This window comes from Rhinatrema bivittatum, chromosome 8 (genome assembly GCF_901001135.1).
Source record: "Rhinatrema bivittatum chromosome 8, aRhiBiv1.1, whole genome shotgun sequence".
NCBI lineage: Eukaryota > Metazoa > Chordata > Amphibia > Gymnophiona > Rhinatrematidae > Rhinatrema > Rhinatrema bivittatum.
The window spans coordinates 208,467,237-208,486,208 of NC_042622.1; the positions used below are offsets into that span (position 1 = coordinate 208,467,237).

An 18,972-nucleotide genomic window follows, 5' to 3' on the forward strand; every position below is an offset into this window, starting at 1 on the left:
AAGGAAAGGAAAGAGATGAAAGGGGAAATGTAGGATGAAGCTGGCAGTGATTGGGGGCAGCAATAATACTGCTAAAATTCTGCCAGAAATATCCCCACGTAATCCCCTTTCAGCAGTCCTAAAGTTATCCAGCTATGTAAGCCGAATAATGCTGGAAACTGAAGCCAGATAGCTGGCTCCAACCCAAGATGCTGCCCCCCCAGGTAGCTGGATTACCTTTCAGCCAGTCAAACAGTTATCTGGCCGACTCATTCAGCAGGGCGGGATTTTTGAATCCCATCATTTGTCCAGCTAAGTCTGAACTCAGCTGGATAAATGTCACTGAATATGGGTCTCTTAGTGCTGAAGCTGACATGGTTTTATAAAATACTGTAGGGCACCATGACCCATTTATTCAGCATCTAGTATAAGCCAAATACTCCTAACAGCCCCTGAAGAGTACGTGAGCTTCCTCTCAGCAGTGACCCTCTCGGTGCCAGCAAGGAGTCCAGCAGAGGGAGTTTCCTCGTGGCAGTTCCCTGCGCATTCTCCTGCCACGAGGCAGCCATTTTGTACTGGTCCCGGGAATCGCTGGACAATACCAGTCCTTCGTGACGTTGCACAGTGAGACTTTGGCCACTGGTCCCGTTGCCCTGAGCTACCGAATCAGCTGCAGTGTTAGTCAAAGGGAGACGGAGAAAACATGCTGGAGGTGGTTACCTTCATTGCCGGGATTCAGTGGCGACTGGAATACAAAAATAATCTGCGGGGAGAAAACCAAAGAAATCCGTGAATCCCACAGCCAAAACCTGCAGGCTAACATTTAAAAGAAACCAGGACAACCGCAAAAGGCTTTTTTTTTTTTTTTCATGCTCTCAGCTCCTTTTCATGCGGTTTGTGGACTGTTGTGCTCTTCTTACCTTGTCCTGTCTGATGGCATGGGACACCACCTCTCTGCTGCCGGTTTCCAAGCCCTTGTAGGCAAAGGGCTCAAACCCCATCTTGTCACAATAGTACGCTGCTGCCTACCAGGGAGAGGAAAGGTACAGTAATGCAAGGCCCCCTCATTACTGGGCAAATACAAGCATCTAAAAGAATCTCTCAGAATTAATCCTTGCTGCTTCCCAGATCCGGGCTGCCAACCGTCAATAAAAATTAGATACATAAATAGTTAGAAGTGTCCGTAAAGATAAGTTTGATGTTAGTGAAAATGTCATGGGCCTGTGCCTCCTTGAACCTTAATTCCCAATCAGCCAAGGATTCCCCGCTTCCCACCCCCCCCCCCCTCCCATTTTTATAGCCTGTGTGTCAACTCATGGAAACCGGTCATCGTTAGGACAGTCCTTGGCCGGGGGGCTTGGGACTCTGCAAACACAGGCCCTAAATCCAGCCCTCCCTAGGTGCTGTCATTGCAGAGGCTGTGAATGCTGCCTGTTTTGTGGCACCCCCAGCTCTGGCTGACTCGGGAAGCAGAAGGCGGGGACACTTAACCTGAAACGCCTGCTTTCAACTCTCCTGACAGGTCACGCAGGGCAGAGTGCTAGCAGCCCCTATTGGTCCTGGGAAAAAAATGGGCACCGGTTACACTAGCTTCCATTGGACGAGTATGAAGACTGTCCAAAAATGGAGTGCACGTGCATTAGGGAACAAATGGGTCCCTTCATCAGATGTTGCAAATGTCAAAGACACGATGAAGGGTCTTCAAGCTCATGTACAACATCTCGGGGAGAACTGACCTCTCTGCAAATTAATATCTTGCAGTCACACAAAGCCTTAACAGTTACAGTGACTTTTAGCTTACTTTTTTAGTACACTGAGAGCCAAGTTTCTCTACCGATTGCGTGTGCTTCTTACAAAGAGCTCTCAGGGAACTATGGGAGGCGTCGTGTCATATGATCTGCAGCAAACCAGCTCCAGGGGAAGGAGAGAATCTCTCAGGCTCTCTAACTCACACTCTCACCTGTCACTCTGTCACTGTCATTCTCCACCTCACACTGTCTCTCACTCGCTCACGCTTAGTGTTTCACAGTCTCTCTGCATCACTCTCTCTTTATGACACATACTTTCTTCTCCAGCTGTTTTCACTTGTCTTTCCTGTGTGTCACTCACTCTCTTTACTGTCATTCTGTCTTTATCTCACACACTCTTCTCTGTCTCTCACTTATTCATGCTCAATGACTCATACTCTCTACATTACTCTTTCTAACATCCCCATCTTTTTTTTTCACTGTCTCTCCTCTCTTTTTCAGTGTCTCTCACTCTCATATCTTGCTCACTGTCTGTCCCTTGGCTATATCTTTTTTTTCACTTTGTCTCTTTGTGTCTCTTTCACTCACTCTGTGTCTCACTCTCTCTGTATCACTGCATTTTACACTTGTTCCCTCTATCTTCTCTTTCTCTATGTCTCTCCCTTGCTCACTTTCATTCTCTTGCATTCTCTGCTGTCACACTCACTCTGTCTCTCCGCCTCTCTTTTTTTTTCATTCTGTCTTCTCAGTGTCTCTCTCTCACACGCAATGTCTCACACTCTTTCTGCTTCGTTCTCAGGCAATTTCTGTCTCTCTCTGCACGTCTTTCTTGCTCACCCCACTCCCTCCCCTTCAGCAAGTTTTGAGACTTGTCATTTGTAATTAGTTTTTGGCACAGTTGTTTCTGTATGTAAGGAAATCCACATTTTAAATAATACCTTCCAGTGCATTTTTGACATTTTATGGTTATGAAGCAAATCTTGTTTCTGGTTTGATGTTGTTTGGGGTAGAGGGAGCTCTCACAGACTTCTAAGGATGAGAACTGTTCTCGTTCAGGACACTATTTAAGGGCTCAGGTATTCAAATCATTTTTTTATGCTGCCTTTGATTAAAGATGGACCTTTATTTTGATCCTGCAGCTCATTTGGAACCAGGGCTGGAATGGGATACCATGAGCCTTCAGACACAACTACCCCAGGATTTTTCCCCTACTTTAAAGCTCCTAACCCCAAGCCACATCGTCCAGCCATTGCAGTGATGATCCTGGGATGGGGACCATGCAATCACGGGCTCCAAATCTGACTACCAGGTGTCAGTTTTACACAACGACCATGACTCCTTCACCTCCGAGGGGTGGGGAAGGCTGTGAATTCTGCCTCTGTAGCATCCCCAGCTCCAGCCGACCCAAAGAGCAGAAGACCCAACCCGGAGACCTTCCAGATGGCAGTCCACAGCCACCGGGCCAGTCAGAAATCTGCAAATGTTAAAAATCAAGGAACGGAGTACAGCTTTAAACTCCCATGATGCATTGTGGTTGATATGGTCACTGCGCATAGAGCTGGGGGAGCTTGACTGGAATTTCAGATAAAATTGAGCTTTGAAGGCACGTTGTTTTTTTGTAAAGGCTTGGTCCTCTCTTTACTAAGTGATTATTAATTGATATCAAGGACATTCAAAGAACAACAAAGCTTGTGAGGAGACAAGAACATTTAAAATATCTGAAGGGACTAGAAAGAAAGACCGAGATCTTCACGATGGAAAAGAGGGACTGCAGTGGGATATGATATCAGTGTATATTGTAAAGAGGTAATTTTCAAAGGAGTTACACACGTAAATGTAACATACCGTCGTAGCAATTTTAAAAAGCCATTTACTGGAGTAAAGTGTACTTATGTGAGTAAATCCTATGGACAATTCAATGGCATATACTGTAACAATTTAAAAAAAGAACATTTACTCAAGTAAAGTGCATTTACTGGAGTAAAACCCATTTTTACGCATGTAAATGCTTTTTAAAATCAGGCCCTAAGTATTTAAGACAGGAGCAAAAACCATGCACATATTTATGTAATGGATTTAAAAAGAGAGCTAGGATGGGTAAAAAACAGATGAGATTGTGAAAGAAAAATGTACTTTAAATCAAGAGAAACATTTTTATAATTCTGGCTATGAAGCACTAGAGTCGTCTACCATCTTTCCTAACAGAGACATGTTACTGGAAGTACATATGAAGACTAGAATGAGAAGGCAAAAAGTCAAGCGGAAGAAAGGATTGCCAAAGATGTAAAGCGAGGTGACAAAACATTTTTCAGATACATCAGAGAAAGGAGAAAAGTCCAAAGTGGTATAGTGAAATTGAAACGTGGAAAGGATCAATGTGTGGAGAGAGATGAAGAAATGGCAGAAATATTAAATGAATACTTCAGTTCGGTGTTCACTAAGGAGGACCCTGGAGAAGGACCTTCACTAGTTAAGAAACTGGAGGGGAGTGGAATAGATGAAACTCCGTTTACAGAAGAAAATGTATGTGAAGAGCTAGGGAAACTGAAAGTGGACAAAGCCCTAGGGCCTGATGAGGTTCATCCCAGGATCTGAGGGAGCTCAGAGATGTGCTGGCGGGTCCGCTGCATGACCTGTTCAATAGATCCCTAGAAACGGGAGTGGTGCCGAGTGATTGGAGAAGAGTGGTGGTGGTCCCGCTTCACAAGAGTGGGAACAGAGAGGAGGCTGGAAAATACAGGCCGGTTAGCCTCACCTCACTGGTGGGAAAAGTAATGGAGTTGATGCTTAAAGAAAGAATAGTGAACTATCTACAGTCAGAAGAATTGCTGGACCAGAGGCAGCATGGATTCACCAGGGGAAGGTCCTGTCAGACAAATCTGATTGACTTTTTTGATTGGGTGACTAGGGAATTGGATCGAGGAAGAGCACTTGATGTCATCTACTTGGATTTCAGCAAAGCTTTTGATACGGTCCTGCACAAGAGGCTTGTGAATAAAATGAGAAGCTTAGGAGTGAGTGCCAAGGTGGTGGCCTGGATTGCAAACTGGTTGACGGACAGAAGACAATGTGTGATGGTAAATGGAACGTACTTGAAGAGAGAGCGGTGTTAAGCGGAGTGCCGCAAGGATTGGTGTTGGGACCGATCCTGTTCAATATCTTTGTGAGCGACATTGCGGACAGGATAGTAAGTAAGGTTTGTCTTTTTGCGGATGATACTAAGATCTGCAACAGAGTGAACACGCCAGAAGGAGTAGAGAGAATGAGACTGGATTTAAGGAAGCTGGAAGAGTGGTCGAAGATATGGCAGCTGAGATTCAATGCCAAGAAGTGCAGAGTCCTGCATATGGGGTGTGGAAATCCGAAAGAACTGTATTTGATGGGAGGTGAAGGGCTGATGTGCACGGAGCAGGAGAGAGACCTTGGGGTGATAGTGTCTAACGATCTGAAGTCGGCGAAACAATGTGACAAGGCGATAGCTAAAGCCAGAAGAATGTTGGGCTGCATAGAGAGAGGAATATCTAGTAAGAGAAAGGAAGTGATAATCCCCTTGTATAGGGCCTTAGTGAGGCCTCATCCAGAGTACTGTGTTCAGTTCTGGAGACCGTAAATCCAAAGGGACAGAGACAGGATGGAGGCAGTCCAGAGAAGGGCGACCAAAAAGGTGGATGGTCTTCATAAAATGACTTATAAGGAGAGATTGAAGAACCTAAATATGTATACCCTGGAGGAGAGGAGGAGCAGGGGTGATATGATACAGACTTTCAGATACTTGAAAGGTTTTAATGACCCATGGTCAACAACAAACCTTTTCCATTGGAAAAAAATCAGTAGAACTAGGGGTCACGATTTGAAACTCCAGGGAGGAAGACTCAGAACCAATGTCAGGAAGTATTTCTTCACGGAGAGGGTGGTGGATGCCTGGAATGCCCTTCCGGAGGAAGTGGTGAAGACTAAAACTGTGAAGGATTTCAAAGGGGCATTGGATAAACATTGTGGATCCATAAAGGCTAGAGGATGGTGGCTACTACCTGGTGATTAATACCCTTACTCAATAAGCCTTCACATAGTTAATGCAATTCCAACATTGCTCTCTGCTTCAACAGCAAGGAGAAATGTGGAAAAGAGGATTTGCATTCAGACAACAACCAACAAGGACTGAACTACACAGTCTGGGTAAACAAATAAGCATGGGGGTAGCTTGCTTATTGCGACGGTTACTACCCTAAACCAATTAAGCCTGATACTTCACTTTGAATGCATATACAACGTTGCTCTCTGCTTCAACGGCAGGGGTAAATGTGGAAAAGAGGATTTACATTCAGACAACATCCAAAAAGGCATTGATCTGTGCAGTCAGGGTAAACAAGCATCGGGGTAACTTGCTTGATGCGGCGGTTTCTACTCTTAACCATTAAGCCTTATGATTCACCTTTGATGCAACTCCAACATTACTCTCTGCATCAACGGCAGGGGGTGGCAGGAAATTCGAAACAAACAATTATCAACAAGGGCCCTGAACGTGGTGGTCAGTGAAATAGATAAGTATGGGAAAATAAGTGTGGGAGCTTGCTGGGCAGACTAGATGGGCCGTTTGGTCTCTTTCTGCCGTCATTTCTATGTATCTATGTATGGCACCGAGAAGAAGGGAAATGCATCTCCATTCAATTTAAAAACCCTGTAAGTCTGGAAATGAGAACATTTTCCCCCTCATGTCAGGGCAGGGCGATTAGGCTTTATTATGTATGGATTTTTATTGTGCAGCACCTAGTGAGTAATTAGTGTGAGCGGTACATTGTCCAATAAGCAAACTGTTCTGAGTATCCTGCAGGAGCTCTCGGGGGCCTGTGGAATACCAGATAAAGGTTACATCTGAGATCCGTACCTGCTTGGCATTTCCTACCCAGAAGGTGAGATGATGGAATTTGACGAAGCGACCTCTCTCATGCTGGAAAATTAAAAAAAAAAAAAATGCAGTCATTTTTGTATTATACGAAAGTTTCTGTATTGATTACATCACACACAAGGACTAAAGGTTCTTAGAACTGCAGTTCAGTCGGTGAAGGCCGCAAAAGGCCATAGTAGGGCCAAATGGCTGAATTGCTGACCATGATGAGCTCAGCTCAATACCAAACTATACACTTTCTAGATATGGGGACTCGGAACTGGAGTTACCTGAAGGGGAGAAAAAAGGCACAACGCATTTTGTGCTGAATTTAGTTAATGATAAGGGAAGTCAATTGCATTGCTAAGTTTCTCTGTGGCATTGGTCATGTCTGCTCTTCAAATAAAACATTCCGCAAGCTCTCCCCTTGCTATATTTATTTATTTTATTGAAATGTTTTATATACCGTTGTTCCATGTGAGAATCACTAGTTCATAACAGTTTACATTTAAAACATACAAAATATAATGTGTGTTACAAGGTGGAAAACACTCATATAAACAAAAGTAATACAGCAGTAGATATCAAACATGAAGATAGAGCTGGATTATAGGGATTTGCAAGGGGCAGGGGATTATTGTACAGGAAATATATAGGATATCTGAGTCATGGGGAACTGGGTGTTTCTGTCAAGTGGAAGTCCTTTTGTAATAGCCAAGATTTTTAAGTCACTTTTGGATTTCTTTTTATCTGTTAATGTTGGAAGTTCTTCTGGCATGGAATTCCAAAGCTTTGGGCCAGCAATTGAGATCACTCTTATCTCTAGTGAGCGTTAGATGAGAGTCTCTTAAGTTCGGGATTTCGAGGAGGCCTTTATTCTGTGATCTGAGGGTTGGCAGGGGGTTGTGAGGTTTAAAAGTTATTCCTAGCAGATCATTGTTGTTCATGTTAATGTTATTGAATATTATTGTTAGAGCTTTATAATGAATTCTTGACTGTATAGGAAGCCAATGCAGAGCCATCAGTACTGGAGAGATGTGGCCAAATTTTCTTGCTCCAGACAATAGTCTAGCTATGGTATTTTGCAGAAGTTGCAGGGGTTTTAGGTGACTAGTTGGAAGACCTAAAAGTAATGAATTACAGTAATCAAGGTTAGAGAAAATGAGGGATTGTAAAACTGTTCTGAAATCTGTTGTGTTTAATAGAGGTTTTAATCAGCTCAAAATCTAAAGCTTGTGGAAACCAGATCTGATTAGTTTGCTTATGTGGATTTTCATTGTTAAATTTTCATCAATTTGGACCCCTAGATCTCTCACTTGAGATGCAGGTGTTACTTTGCAACTTCCTAGATCTATCCCTGGGGATATAGTTTTTTGTGGGTTGTGGCTCAACCAAATTATTACAGTTTTTGGGGGGTTAATCGAGTTTCCATTGAGCTAATTTTTCTTTTCTTTTAATCATATATTCAGAAATAAGGGATGTATTTTCAAAAGATTTTGTTAGGGGGATATAGAATTGTAGATCATCCGCATATAAGAAAAAGTTTAAACCCAGGTCTGTTAGTAATTTGCATATGGGCAGCATGTAGATATTAAATAATGTTGCTGAAAGGGCAGATCCTTGAGTTTCACTAGTTATGCTTTGGAAGGTGTCAGATAAGTAATTGTTGAGTTTTACTTAGAATGATCTGTCTGCGAGGAAAGAGGTGAACCATTTTAGTACATTTCCATCAATCCCAATGTTTTTCAACTGTTGGCAAAGCAGGTTATGGTCAACAGTGTAGAAGGCAACTGTTAGATCAGTCAGGACTAGGTAATATAATTCATTTGAGTCAAAACCTCTTAAAATAGGATCAGTTAAAGATTGAAGAAGAGTATCAGTTGAGTGGCTTCTCCAGAATCCAAATTGATTAGGGTAAAGTGTCTTATTGTCTTCAAGATAATTTTCAAGTTCGGTAAAGACTGCTTTTTCAAGTATTTTTGCAATGAAGATTGGAGATTGGATGGGAGTTATTCCAATCATCAGGACTTCCAGATTTGTGTTTTAAAATTAGTTTTATAATTGCTTGTTTTAGACCTTGGGGCAAATAACCTTCCGCAAAGGCAAGGTTGACTAGCGTTGTGATTGTAGGGGTTATTGTCTGGTTTACTTGTTTTAGCAGGTATCAGATCAAGGGGATGTGTAGCAGGTTTTAGCTTGGCAATAATTTTTGCTTATCTCAAGTTTTGATACTCTGTCAAATGATAACCATTTATCTTGTGCTGATAGTTCTTCTGTTGCTATGATAGGGTATGAATAGATGATTTGTTGATTCAGCTGTTACCCTTGGCCAGCCGCATTCATGTCCTGCAGCTGGCCATCCTCACCGTGCTACTCGGCCAACACATTCCCCTGAGGATGTGGCTGACCTTTGAAGACTCTGCCTCACCGCTCCGGAGACACCACGAGACTAACTGCTTATGCATGCGTGCAGCAGTTGGGACTTTAAAGGGCAAGCAGCGGGAATATCAATGTCGCCACCTAATGATGTCATAGAGCTGCCCCTTCTTAAGGGCAGCTCTGCCTTCCATCAGGCACCTCAGCAACAGATTTCTTGTGGCCTGTCCTGACGTGTGTTTCGAAATTCTTTTTGGTTTGACCTGGTCTGCCCCTCGTTCTCGACTTGCTACTTGCTGCCTGCCCTGACTTGGATTATTCTTCGGATCTTCCCTTCTTGCTGCCTGCCCTGACTTGGAATGTTCTTCAGATCTTGCCTGCTTGCCGCCTGCCCTGACTTGGATTGTTCTTTGGATCTTCCCTGCCTTCTGCCCATCCCGACCTCAGACTAACTCATGACTTGCTGTTGCCATCTGCCTATCTGGGAGTATTCTTCAATTCCTCCCTGCTTGCTGTCAGCCAGACCTCAGATAACCTCACGTCTTGCAATTGACCAGCACCACCTGCTGATGGTGAGGACCTGCGGGGTTCCTCTTCGGAAGTTGCACCAATCTCATCTCAGCCAAAGGGTCCACATGAATAACAAATTGCTGAGGCCATGAACCCGGTGGATCTCTCAGATTTGCAAGCCATTCTTGGTTTAGCTCAAAGAATTCAGCAGCAACAACAGTGCCTGGAACTTTTGGCGAATTCCTTGGAATGCCTCAGCACCCGGCTGGATGCCACAGTAGCTCCAGCATCTACTACTTCCTCGGAGAATCCTCTGATGGCTACTGCTCCTCCTATGATTCATCTGCCAGTACCACCACGATACACTGGAGACCCGGCTCAATGTTGCAGATTCCTGAACCAGTGTTTTATGCATTTCATACTCCAGCCAGCACAATTTCCAACTGACTCTATCAAGACCACCTTCATCCTTTTTCTCCTAGATGGGAAGGCCCAAGCATGGGCTTCTCCTCTGTGGGAACGTGGAGATTGTCTACTACAAAATTTGCAGGACTTCATTAAAACCTTCAAGCAGGTATTCGATGAGCCTGGACGACTCACTATAGTGGGTTCTGATCTGCTACATCTACGCCAGGGGGCACACCCGCTCATGGACTATGCCATTGAGTTCAGGATTTTAGCCACCAAACTAAATTGGAGGGAGGATAGTCTTTGGTGCATATTCCTGGAGGGATTATCCTCCTGAATAAAAGATTAATTATCTGCCCAGGAGTTACCCGACTGTTTAGACGAACTGATCGACCTGGCCGGTCGGATAGTCCATCATCTACAGCAGCGGGCTCGGGAGGTAAAGCCACATCAGCCAGGGCTGTTGGCCCCTGCCTTCTCTCGCCCTCGAGTGGAAATGGCATCTGACTCCTCTAATACTCCCGACTCAGTACAAGCAGAAGAACCCATGCAGTTGGGATGGATCCAACTCACAACGGAGATGATTCGCTGCCATACCTTGGGCCTCTGCTTCTACTGCGGTGGTGCAGGACATCACTTAGCACAGTGCCCACAGAAGCCGAGAAATGGACAAACCTAGGAGCTGGAGGGGAGAAGCTCCTGGGTCTTACCACGCTTGCTCCTCAACTCATCCTGCCCGCTACCCTAAAATCAGACTGGCAAGAGTACTCCACACTAGCCCTTGTTGAATCCAGCACTGGGGGAAACTTTATCACAAAGGCACTTGTTCACTCTTTGAATGTACCAATAGTGAAACAGGAGAATCTGCTGACTATCTCTTCCATCCATGGAGACCCCTCCTAGGGCGTATTTCCACCAGCACAGCTCCTCTCCAACTTCGCACCAGGATTCTTCATATAGAGGATATCATCTTCCTGGTTATCAAAAAGGATATTCACCTATCATCCTGGGGCTTCCCTGGTTGAAACGCCATTCACCGCAATTCAATTGGGAGTCCTTACAAATTTCTAAGTGGGGCCCACAATGCCAGGACTCCTGTTTGGATCAAGTTAAACTACCATCAGCATTGCTGGTGGCCATGATGCTATCAGGTCTGCCACCACCATATGCGGACTACGTTGACGTATTCTTGAAGACAAAGTCTGAAGAATTACCTCCTCATAGGCCCTATGATTGTGCCATCAATCTGATACCTGGCACCACTCCACCACGTGGTAGGGTTTACTCCCTATCGATTCCTGATACAGAGGCTATGTCTCGATAAAGAAAACCTAGATCGGGGATTTATCAGGCTATCTACATCTCCCGCAGGAGCTGGCTTCTTCTTCGTTTCTAAAAAGGATGGTTCCTTGCGGCCTTGCATAGACTATCATGGCCTTAATGCTATAACTAAGAAAGACTGCTATCCTTTACTTCTCATCACTGAATTATTTTACTGCCTTCAGAGAGCTCGACTATTTGCCAAATTGGGCCTTCAGGGGGCTTATAATCTTGTGCATATAAAACCAGGCGACAAATGGAAAACAGCTTTTAACACGTGAGCGGACATTATGAATATTTGGTAATGCCCTTTGGACTCTGCAATGCCCCTGCTGTTTTTCAAACTCTCATCAATGATGTGTTCTGAGACCTCCTATATCGCTATGTGAAATTTATCTCAATGACATTCTTGTTTTCTCTAAGGATCTGTCCTCTCAAAGTCATAAAGTCCGCCTAGTCCTACAGTGCTTACAAGAGAATAAACTATATGCCAAGCTTGAAAAATGCATTTTTGAAGAGGAAAACTTACCATTCCTTGGGTGAATAATCTCTAGTCGTGGGTTCCACATGGATCCTGAAAAGGTCCGTAGCATTCTGGACTGGCCTCAACCAACGGGTCTTCGTGCCCTGCAGAGATTTTTGGGCTTCGCAAATTACTACTGGTTTCATTCCACATTACTTTAAAATTATTGCACCTATTACAGCACTCATTAAAAAGGGAGCTAACACGAAGGTTTGTCCTCAGGAGGCAGTTAAGGTCTTCCATGAACTGAAGAAGGCCTTCCTTCATGAACCATGTCTTCGTCATCCAGATGCATCTTGTCCCTTTATATTGGAAGTTGATGCCTCCAATTCTGGAGCAGGGGCCGTTTTTAGCCAGCATTCAGACTCTGGAGTCCTCCATCCTTGCTCCTTCTTTTCACGAAAGTTCACCCCTGCTGAACAGAACTGTGGGATGGGAGATAAGGAGCTTTTGGCCATTAAATTGGCACTGAAGAAATGACGACAGTGGCTGGAGGGGGCCCAGCACCGGATTACCATATATACTGACCACAAGAACTTCACCTTCACCAGGCACAATGCTTAAATGCTCGTCAAGCCGTTGGTCCCTGTTCTTTACTTGTTTTAACTTTGAGATATGCTATCACTCTGCCTCTAAGAACATACGAGCAGATGCTCTATCTCGTTCCTTTGAAATTGAAGAAGTTCCAGAGGAATACCGACATGTAATTAATCCAGCACGTATTCTGCTGGCCTCCTTGTTGACTGTTACCCCTGGGAAAACAGTTGTTCCATGCCATCTTTGGCTTCAGGTACTAAAACGGGCTCATGACTCCTGAATAGCTGGACATCTGGGGCAAGTAAGAACCCTTGTTCTTCTCCAATGATATTATTGGTGGTCTTATATGCAGAGGGATGTGAAAGCCTATGTAGAATCTTGTCCTACTTGTGCTCAACAGAAGCCCTTGGTAAGAAGACCTTGGGGACTTTTGCAACCACTACCCCCTCCAAAGGTACCCTGGACGCACATATCCACAGATTTTGTGGTGGACCTTCCTCTATCCTATTGCTATTCAGTAATTTGGGTAGTTATCGATAGATTTTCGAAGATGGCACACTTTGTCCCTCTCCCTGGCCTTCCCTCCGCACTTGAGTTGGCCCGCTTGTTCGTCTCCCATATATTCCGGCTACATGGACTACCTAAACACATAATTTCGGATAGAGGGACACAGTTCACGGCCAAGTATTGGCGCTCTCTTTGTCAGAAATTTAATATTACCCTAGACCATACCACAACTTATCATCCTCAAGTCAATGATCAGGCGGAAAGACCAACGAATGCTGAAAACCTTCCTAATAGCTTACACTAATTAATGTCAGAATTAATGGGCTTCTCTTCTACCATGGATTGAGTTTTCACACAACTCTCAAATTAGCACAGCAACTGGGACCTCAGCTTTCTAAATTGTGTATGGGAAACAACCCCTCCCCTCACTACCAATACCACTATCAGTACCATCACCTGCAGCTCAACACATGGCCCAAGAGCACCAGGAATTTTGGGTACATACTGAAGACATGCTTAACAGAGCAGCACAGAAAGTGAAAAGAGCCATGGACGTACACCGTCGATCATCTCCCCAGTTTAAACCCAGGGATAAGGTGTGGTTAAGCACCCGCCACCTCCGCTCTGTCTGTCCTCGATGAGACTAGCACCATGATATGTAGGTCCCTTTCCAGTCCTTTGCCAAGTTGGACCCGTGACTTATCAATTACGCCTACCTGCCTCCATGGGCATTCATAATGTCTTTCATGTATCTCTTCTCAAGCCACTAGTTCTTACATGGCCGACTCGGAAGACCCCCAAACCACCAATCATCTCTTTCAAAGATCAAGTTTATCAAGTAATGGAAGTGCTGGATGGGATGGTATGGCAAAGGAACAAGAAATGGGAATACCTGCTTTCTTGGGAGGGTTTTGGTCCTGAGGAGAACACAAGGGAACCTGCCTCGAATATCTTAGATAAAAATCTTCTAAAGACCTTTTATGAATCCCATCCCAAAAAATCGATACCTCGGGGAAGGGGTCTTAAAGGAGGGGGTACTGTTACCCTCAGGCAACTGCGTTCATATCCTGCATCTGGCTGCCCTCACCATGCTACTTGGCCAACATTGCTCCCCCGAGGACACGGCTGACCTCTGAAGATGCTGTTGCGCCTCGCCGGGGACACCATAAGACTGACTGCTTAGGTGCGCACGTGGCAGTTGGGTCTTTAAAAGGTCAGCAATGGGAATATTGATGACGCCTCCTAATGATGACATAGAGCTGCCCCTACTTAAGGTTAACTTTGCCTTCCATCAGACACCACAGCAACAGGTTCCTTGTGCTCTGGCCTGAAGCATGCTTCGGAATTCTTTTTGGTTTGACCTGGTCTGCCTCTCATTCTCGACTTGCTGCTTGCCGTCTGCCCTGACTTGGAATGTTCTTCGGATCTTACCTGCTTGCCGCCTGCCCTGACTTGAATTGTTCTTCGGACCTTGCCTGTTTGCGCCTTTCCTCTCTTGGATTGTTCTTCGGATCTTCCCTGCCTGCTGCCCGCCCTTACCTCGGACTGCCTCACAACTTGCTGTTGCCATCTGCCTGTCTGGGAGTATTCTTTGATTCCTCTCTGTTTGCTGTCAGACAGACTTCGGATCACCTCACATCTTGCCATCGACCAGTGCCACCTGCTGATGGTGAAAACCTATGAGATTCCTCTTCGGAGGTTGCACCAATCTCATCTCAGCCCAAGGGTCCACATGAGTAACATCAGCATTTAGATTTTTTGTGTTAGTGCTGTTGCGTAATAATTACATGACGTTTTTGTAAAATTAGTGTTCATTGTATGATAAGAAGAAGGGTCATTAATTAGACTCTTAACTTTCAAACAAGAGTTTTGTGTTGAAAATTACTCCATGTATCTGTTTTGTGTAATATTCTTTTTTTTTATTTGTTCGTTAGTATGCGGTAATGGGGTAGGTTAGATTTGTATCTTCTTAGTGATTATGTGTAGGGTATTTTTGCCACCTTTTTTCTAGTTTCTTAGTAGTTTTTTAGACTCCTTCAGTTTATCATTATACCAGGGGTTCATTTTTCTCAGATTTTCTTTATTTTTGTTTGTAGTTTTTGTTTGTAATGGGCTATGTTCGTCTGCAATCTCTTTGATCATATTTTCCCACTAATCAAATTCTTTGAAACAGTTGTTCAGGTTTAAATCATTAATTTTGATCTCTAATTTGTTAGTATTTCATTTGTTAGTATTTCAATTTTTATTTTCTTTCTGAATGTTATGGTGTTTTTCATATCAGAGATTTTAGTTATTGTTTTTTTGTATATTAGATCAGCTATGATTAGCTGGTGATCAGACCATGGGCTTGTCTTGTGTTTAGTGCTTATATTGAAGTAATTAGGATTTGCGAATATTAAATCAAGTATGTTGCCAGCTTTGTGGGTGGCTTCAGAGAGTGTTGAGTCCATCCTAAGCCTCAATTGCATCAAGGAACAAGTCACAAGAGGGACTTGTTGGTGAAACGTTAACGTGTAGATTGAAGTCTCCTAAGATTATAGTTCTTTCTGGAGTATGGAATTCTTTTGTGAAAAGTTCAATAATGGGTGAGCAATCTTTTTGGAGCAAGCCAAGTGGGCAGTATACCAAACTGATGTTAGAGTTATAGAGTTACTTTGTCTATGCTCAGAGCAACCAATTTTTGATGGAAAGGTCAGACAATCAACAATGTCTTGTATCGGTGACCAAATTCTTTTTTACCACCTCTTTTAAGACGCTACTGTTGTTATTTTGACCATCATAATAGGCATCATTGTGTGGTGTTATACAGCCATTATCACTCTGCCTTATATTTAATCATAGGTCAGTCCATAGTATTGGGACAATTGCTGGAACACTATTTTTTCAATTTTTTATGTGCTTCTCTCACCCGTGCAGTTAAAATCTCTTCTACAATCACGTAAATTTTTACTTAAATTCACTTATCAAATTGTTCCACACGCTCTTTTCTGTCTGCTTTTTACTTCCACTGCTGTAAACCAACCATGATCTTTCTGCCCAAATTATCAGCAATGTGAACAATTAACACACTGCTTTCTTCGTGCCCGACACCGTACTGTGTTTCGGACTCTGTAATGTCCTTCATCAAGGGCTTGTATCTGCGCAGATACAAGTCCTTGATGAAGGACATTACAGAGTCCGAAACACAGTACGGTGTCGGGCACGAAGAAAGCAGTGTGTTAATTGTTCACATTGCTGATAATTCGGGCAGAAAGATCATGGTTGGTTTACAGCAGTGGAAGTAAAAAGCAGACAGAAAAGAGCGTGTGGAACAAGTTGATAAGATAAGTGAATTTAAGTAAAAATTTACATGATTGTAGAAGAGATTTTAACTGCACGGGTGAGAGAAGCACATAAAAAATTGAAAAAATAGTGTTCCAGCAATTGTCCCAATACTATGGACTGACCTATGATTAAATATAAGGCAGAGTGATAATGGCTGTATAACACCACACAATGATGCCTATTATGATGGTCAAAATAACAACAGTAGCGTCTTAAAAGAGGTGGTAAAAAGGAATTTGGTCACCGATACAAGACAGAGTTATAGAGTTGCCACAGGCAGGGTAATTAAATGAAAGTCCCCTTGTTCTCACAGCAGGGGCAGGTGATCTTTCACTGCATATAATGTTTCATTGATAGGGAAATAGTACTTGATCCCTATTTAAGGTGTTGTCCCAATAAGAGTTAGGTTAGTGCATTTAATTATGCACGTGTAGGGATCTGTTGAGCACTTCTGTTGCCCTGACATGGATCAGAAGAGTTTTCCCTTGGTTAAGGAGTTCACCCAGGAGAGAGCAGATAAGCCTCCCCTGGTTAAAGTAATGACCCAAAAGAAAATGGGCGAGCTCCCCCTTTTATGGTATTTCCCTGAGAAGAGCAACCCCATAAAAGGCAGTGATGACACATAGCGGCTCAAGTGAGGAGGTCTCTTTGGTTAGAGTGCTGCTCTGGCAGGGATCCGCTAAGCTTCCCCTAGTTCTGAAGATGACCCAAGCAGGAATCAGGTAAGCTCTCTTTGGTTATGGTTGGTGATGCTTCAGAAGAGATGAAGTGAGTTTCTCCTTGTTATGATTTAGTGCCATTTGGGGTCAAATGAGGTCTCCTTGGTTATAGTATTGCCTTGCAAGATGCAAGTGAGTGCCATCTGGCTACAGTTATACTTGGTTACAGAGGAGGCAAGCTCCATCTTGTTACAGTAATGCTCCAGTGGGGATCCGGGGAGTTTCTCCTAATTAGATTTATACCCCAACTGGACTATAATTTGTCTTTTCTACAGTACCATCACTGCAAAGGTCTCCACGTCATTGTCTTTGGCTATCTTTACTCTGGCAACATTAACAAAGTACTTTACCTTTTCTCCTTTATCGGTGTAGCTTGTCTGAAAGAAAGAATGAAACGGGAATACAAAAGTTAATATTTCCACCGTTACTGTACTCCTCCTGGGTTCTCTGAGGCAGTGCACTTAGGAAAGCAGCTCTGTGACAGTGCAAGCAAAGGACTTTAGAGGAAGCCATCGGAGCAAGAAATGGAGGGATCAAATTCATGATAACCAAGGGGTCCCTTTTCAAAGGGTTTAAGTATCTTACTTAGGGAGTTAGGAGCCTAAATCTGCACTTTAAAAAATTAACTACCCCTTAGGTTCCTAAAAAGTGGGTAGCTGCAGGGGTGAAGTGGTGGGGGAGGCGAGGGAAAGTTATGCACTCAGCACTAATATTCAGCACTAGGCACCTACCTTAGGATCTTTAATCTGGGAAAATCAATTGCAGGTCGCACTTTAGGCTCCCAAGTTCAGGAACCTAAATTTAAGTGAATTCTCAGCCCGAAATGATAGGTCAAGAGTCAGCACACCAAAGAAAGCAAAAGAAACAAATCTCAGTACTTTCTTGTAGCTAAAGATATGGAACCAGGAAGCCTCCTTGGGCCAAGCAAAGTTGAAACAAATTTGATGAATGTTTCACAAAAGGATCTTGCTATTGAATGGAGATGCAGCCCACACCACCATAGTGAATGGGAGACATGGCCATATGTGTTTTTCACATGGGGTCTCCTCCTTTAGTCCTTCTATCAGTCTCCCTTATGCATAACCTCTCCCTTTACTCTCTCCTATCTAGCTCACATTGGGGTAGATTTTAAAAAGCCTACGTAAATAAATCGGGTTACGCACCCCAGGCCTATTTTAGAAATATGTCCCGGGGCTTTGAAAAAGGGCAGGGAGGGGGGTGGGGAGATCCAGGGGTGGGGCCATTTGCTGCTGTGTTGGAGGATTGCGTGCCGGCAGGCTGCCGGCGTGCACAACATGCACCTGCCCAGAGGCAGGCGCAACAGGTAAAATAAAGGTCGGTGGGGGTTTAGGATAGGGCTAGGGGGCGGGAGGGTTAGGGGAAGGGAGGTTAGGTTAGAGGATTGGGAAGTTCCCCCCGAGGCCACTCTAAAATCGGAGCGGCCTGGGAGGGAATGAGGGAATTATGCACCCCCACCCTGATTTTATAACATGCGCGCACGTTATAAAATCGGGCGTCCATGTGTGCGCACCGGGTAGCGCGCGCACACGGACACACGCACGCAACTTTTTAAAATCTACCCCATTGTACGCAGCCTGTCTCTCTTCACATACATCTAGTTGTCAGCAAAGCACTAGAAGAATCAGGAAATATGAAAGCCCACACATCCCTGAAACAGAGAGAGACACTTTAATGCATATGCTGTCATAAGTGGGATTTCTGATACAGCCTCCCTAACCATATTATTCTATACGCCTCCCTCCACCATTGATCCATTCCATATAGTATATTTCATTCCTTCTCAGCCTTTACTCATGCAGTACCTCTGTACCTTCTATTTTTCTCCCCCCAGACATACTGTAAGCCAAGAATTACAATGGTCTCCCATGGCCAAAAGAGGATGTAGCTGCTTGAGACCATGGACAATGTTGTTCTTTGACTGACCACTAGGTGCCACCATAAGAGCAGCATTGGTTTCTTTCCCTTTGGAATTGATTGTGAATCCAGTCTAAGACCTGGAGAAGAGAAGCCTAAACCACAAACTGAACACAAACCATCTAGCACTGAGCTTTACTCTACCTGTCACTTTCAAAATAATAATAACATTTCTTCCAGATCAATTTACATGGCTGAGTT

General features: G+C 43.9%; 1 protein-coding gene across 2 annotated transcripts in view; it reads right to left on the bottom strand.

The window, feature by feature from the left end:
- LOC115097209 (4-hydroxyphenylpyruvate dioxygenase-like) overlaps window positions 1-18,972 on the bottom strand; it is a 74,146-nt gene that overhangs the window by 41,568 nt on the left and 13,606 nt on the right. The window contains exons 1-5 of one of the 2 annotated variants that reach the window (XM_029612823.1): window positions 17,568-17,663; window positions 17,187-17,213; window positions 6,613-6,675; window positions 900-1,004; window positions 700-742 (exon numbers count right to left, since the gene is read on the bottom strand). In XM_029612823.1, coding sequence (XP_029468683.1) covers window positions 700-742; window positions 900-980 — 124 coding nt within the window. In that variant the 5' untranslated portion in view covers window positions 981-1,004; window positions 6,613-6,675; window positions 17,187-17,213; window positions 17,568-17,663. Of the gene's footprint in view, window positions 1-699; window positions 743-899; window positions 1,005-6,612; window positions 6,676-17,186; window positions 17,214-17,567; window positions 17,664-18,972 lie in introns of those variants that run through there. The other variant, XM_029612822.1, reaches the window with a different exon arrangement.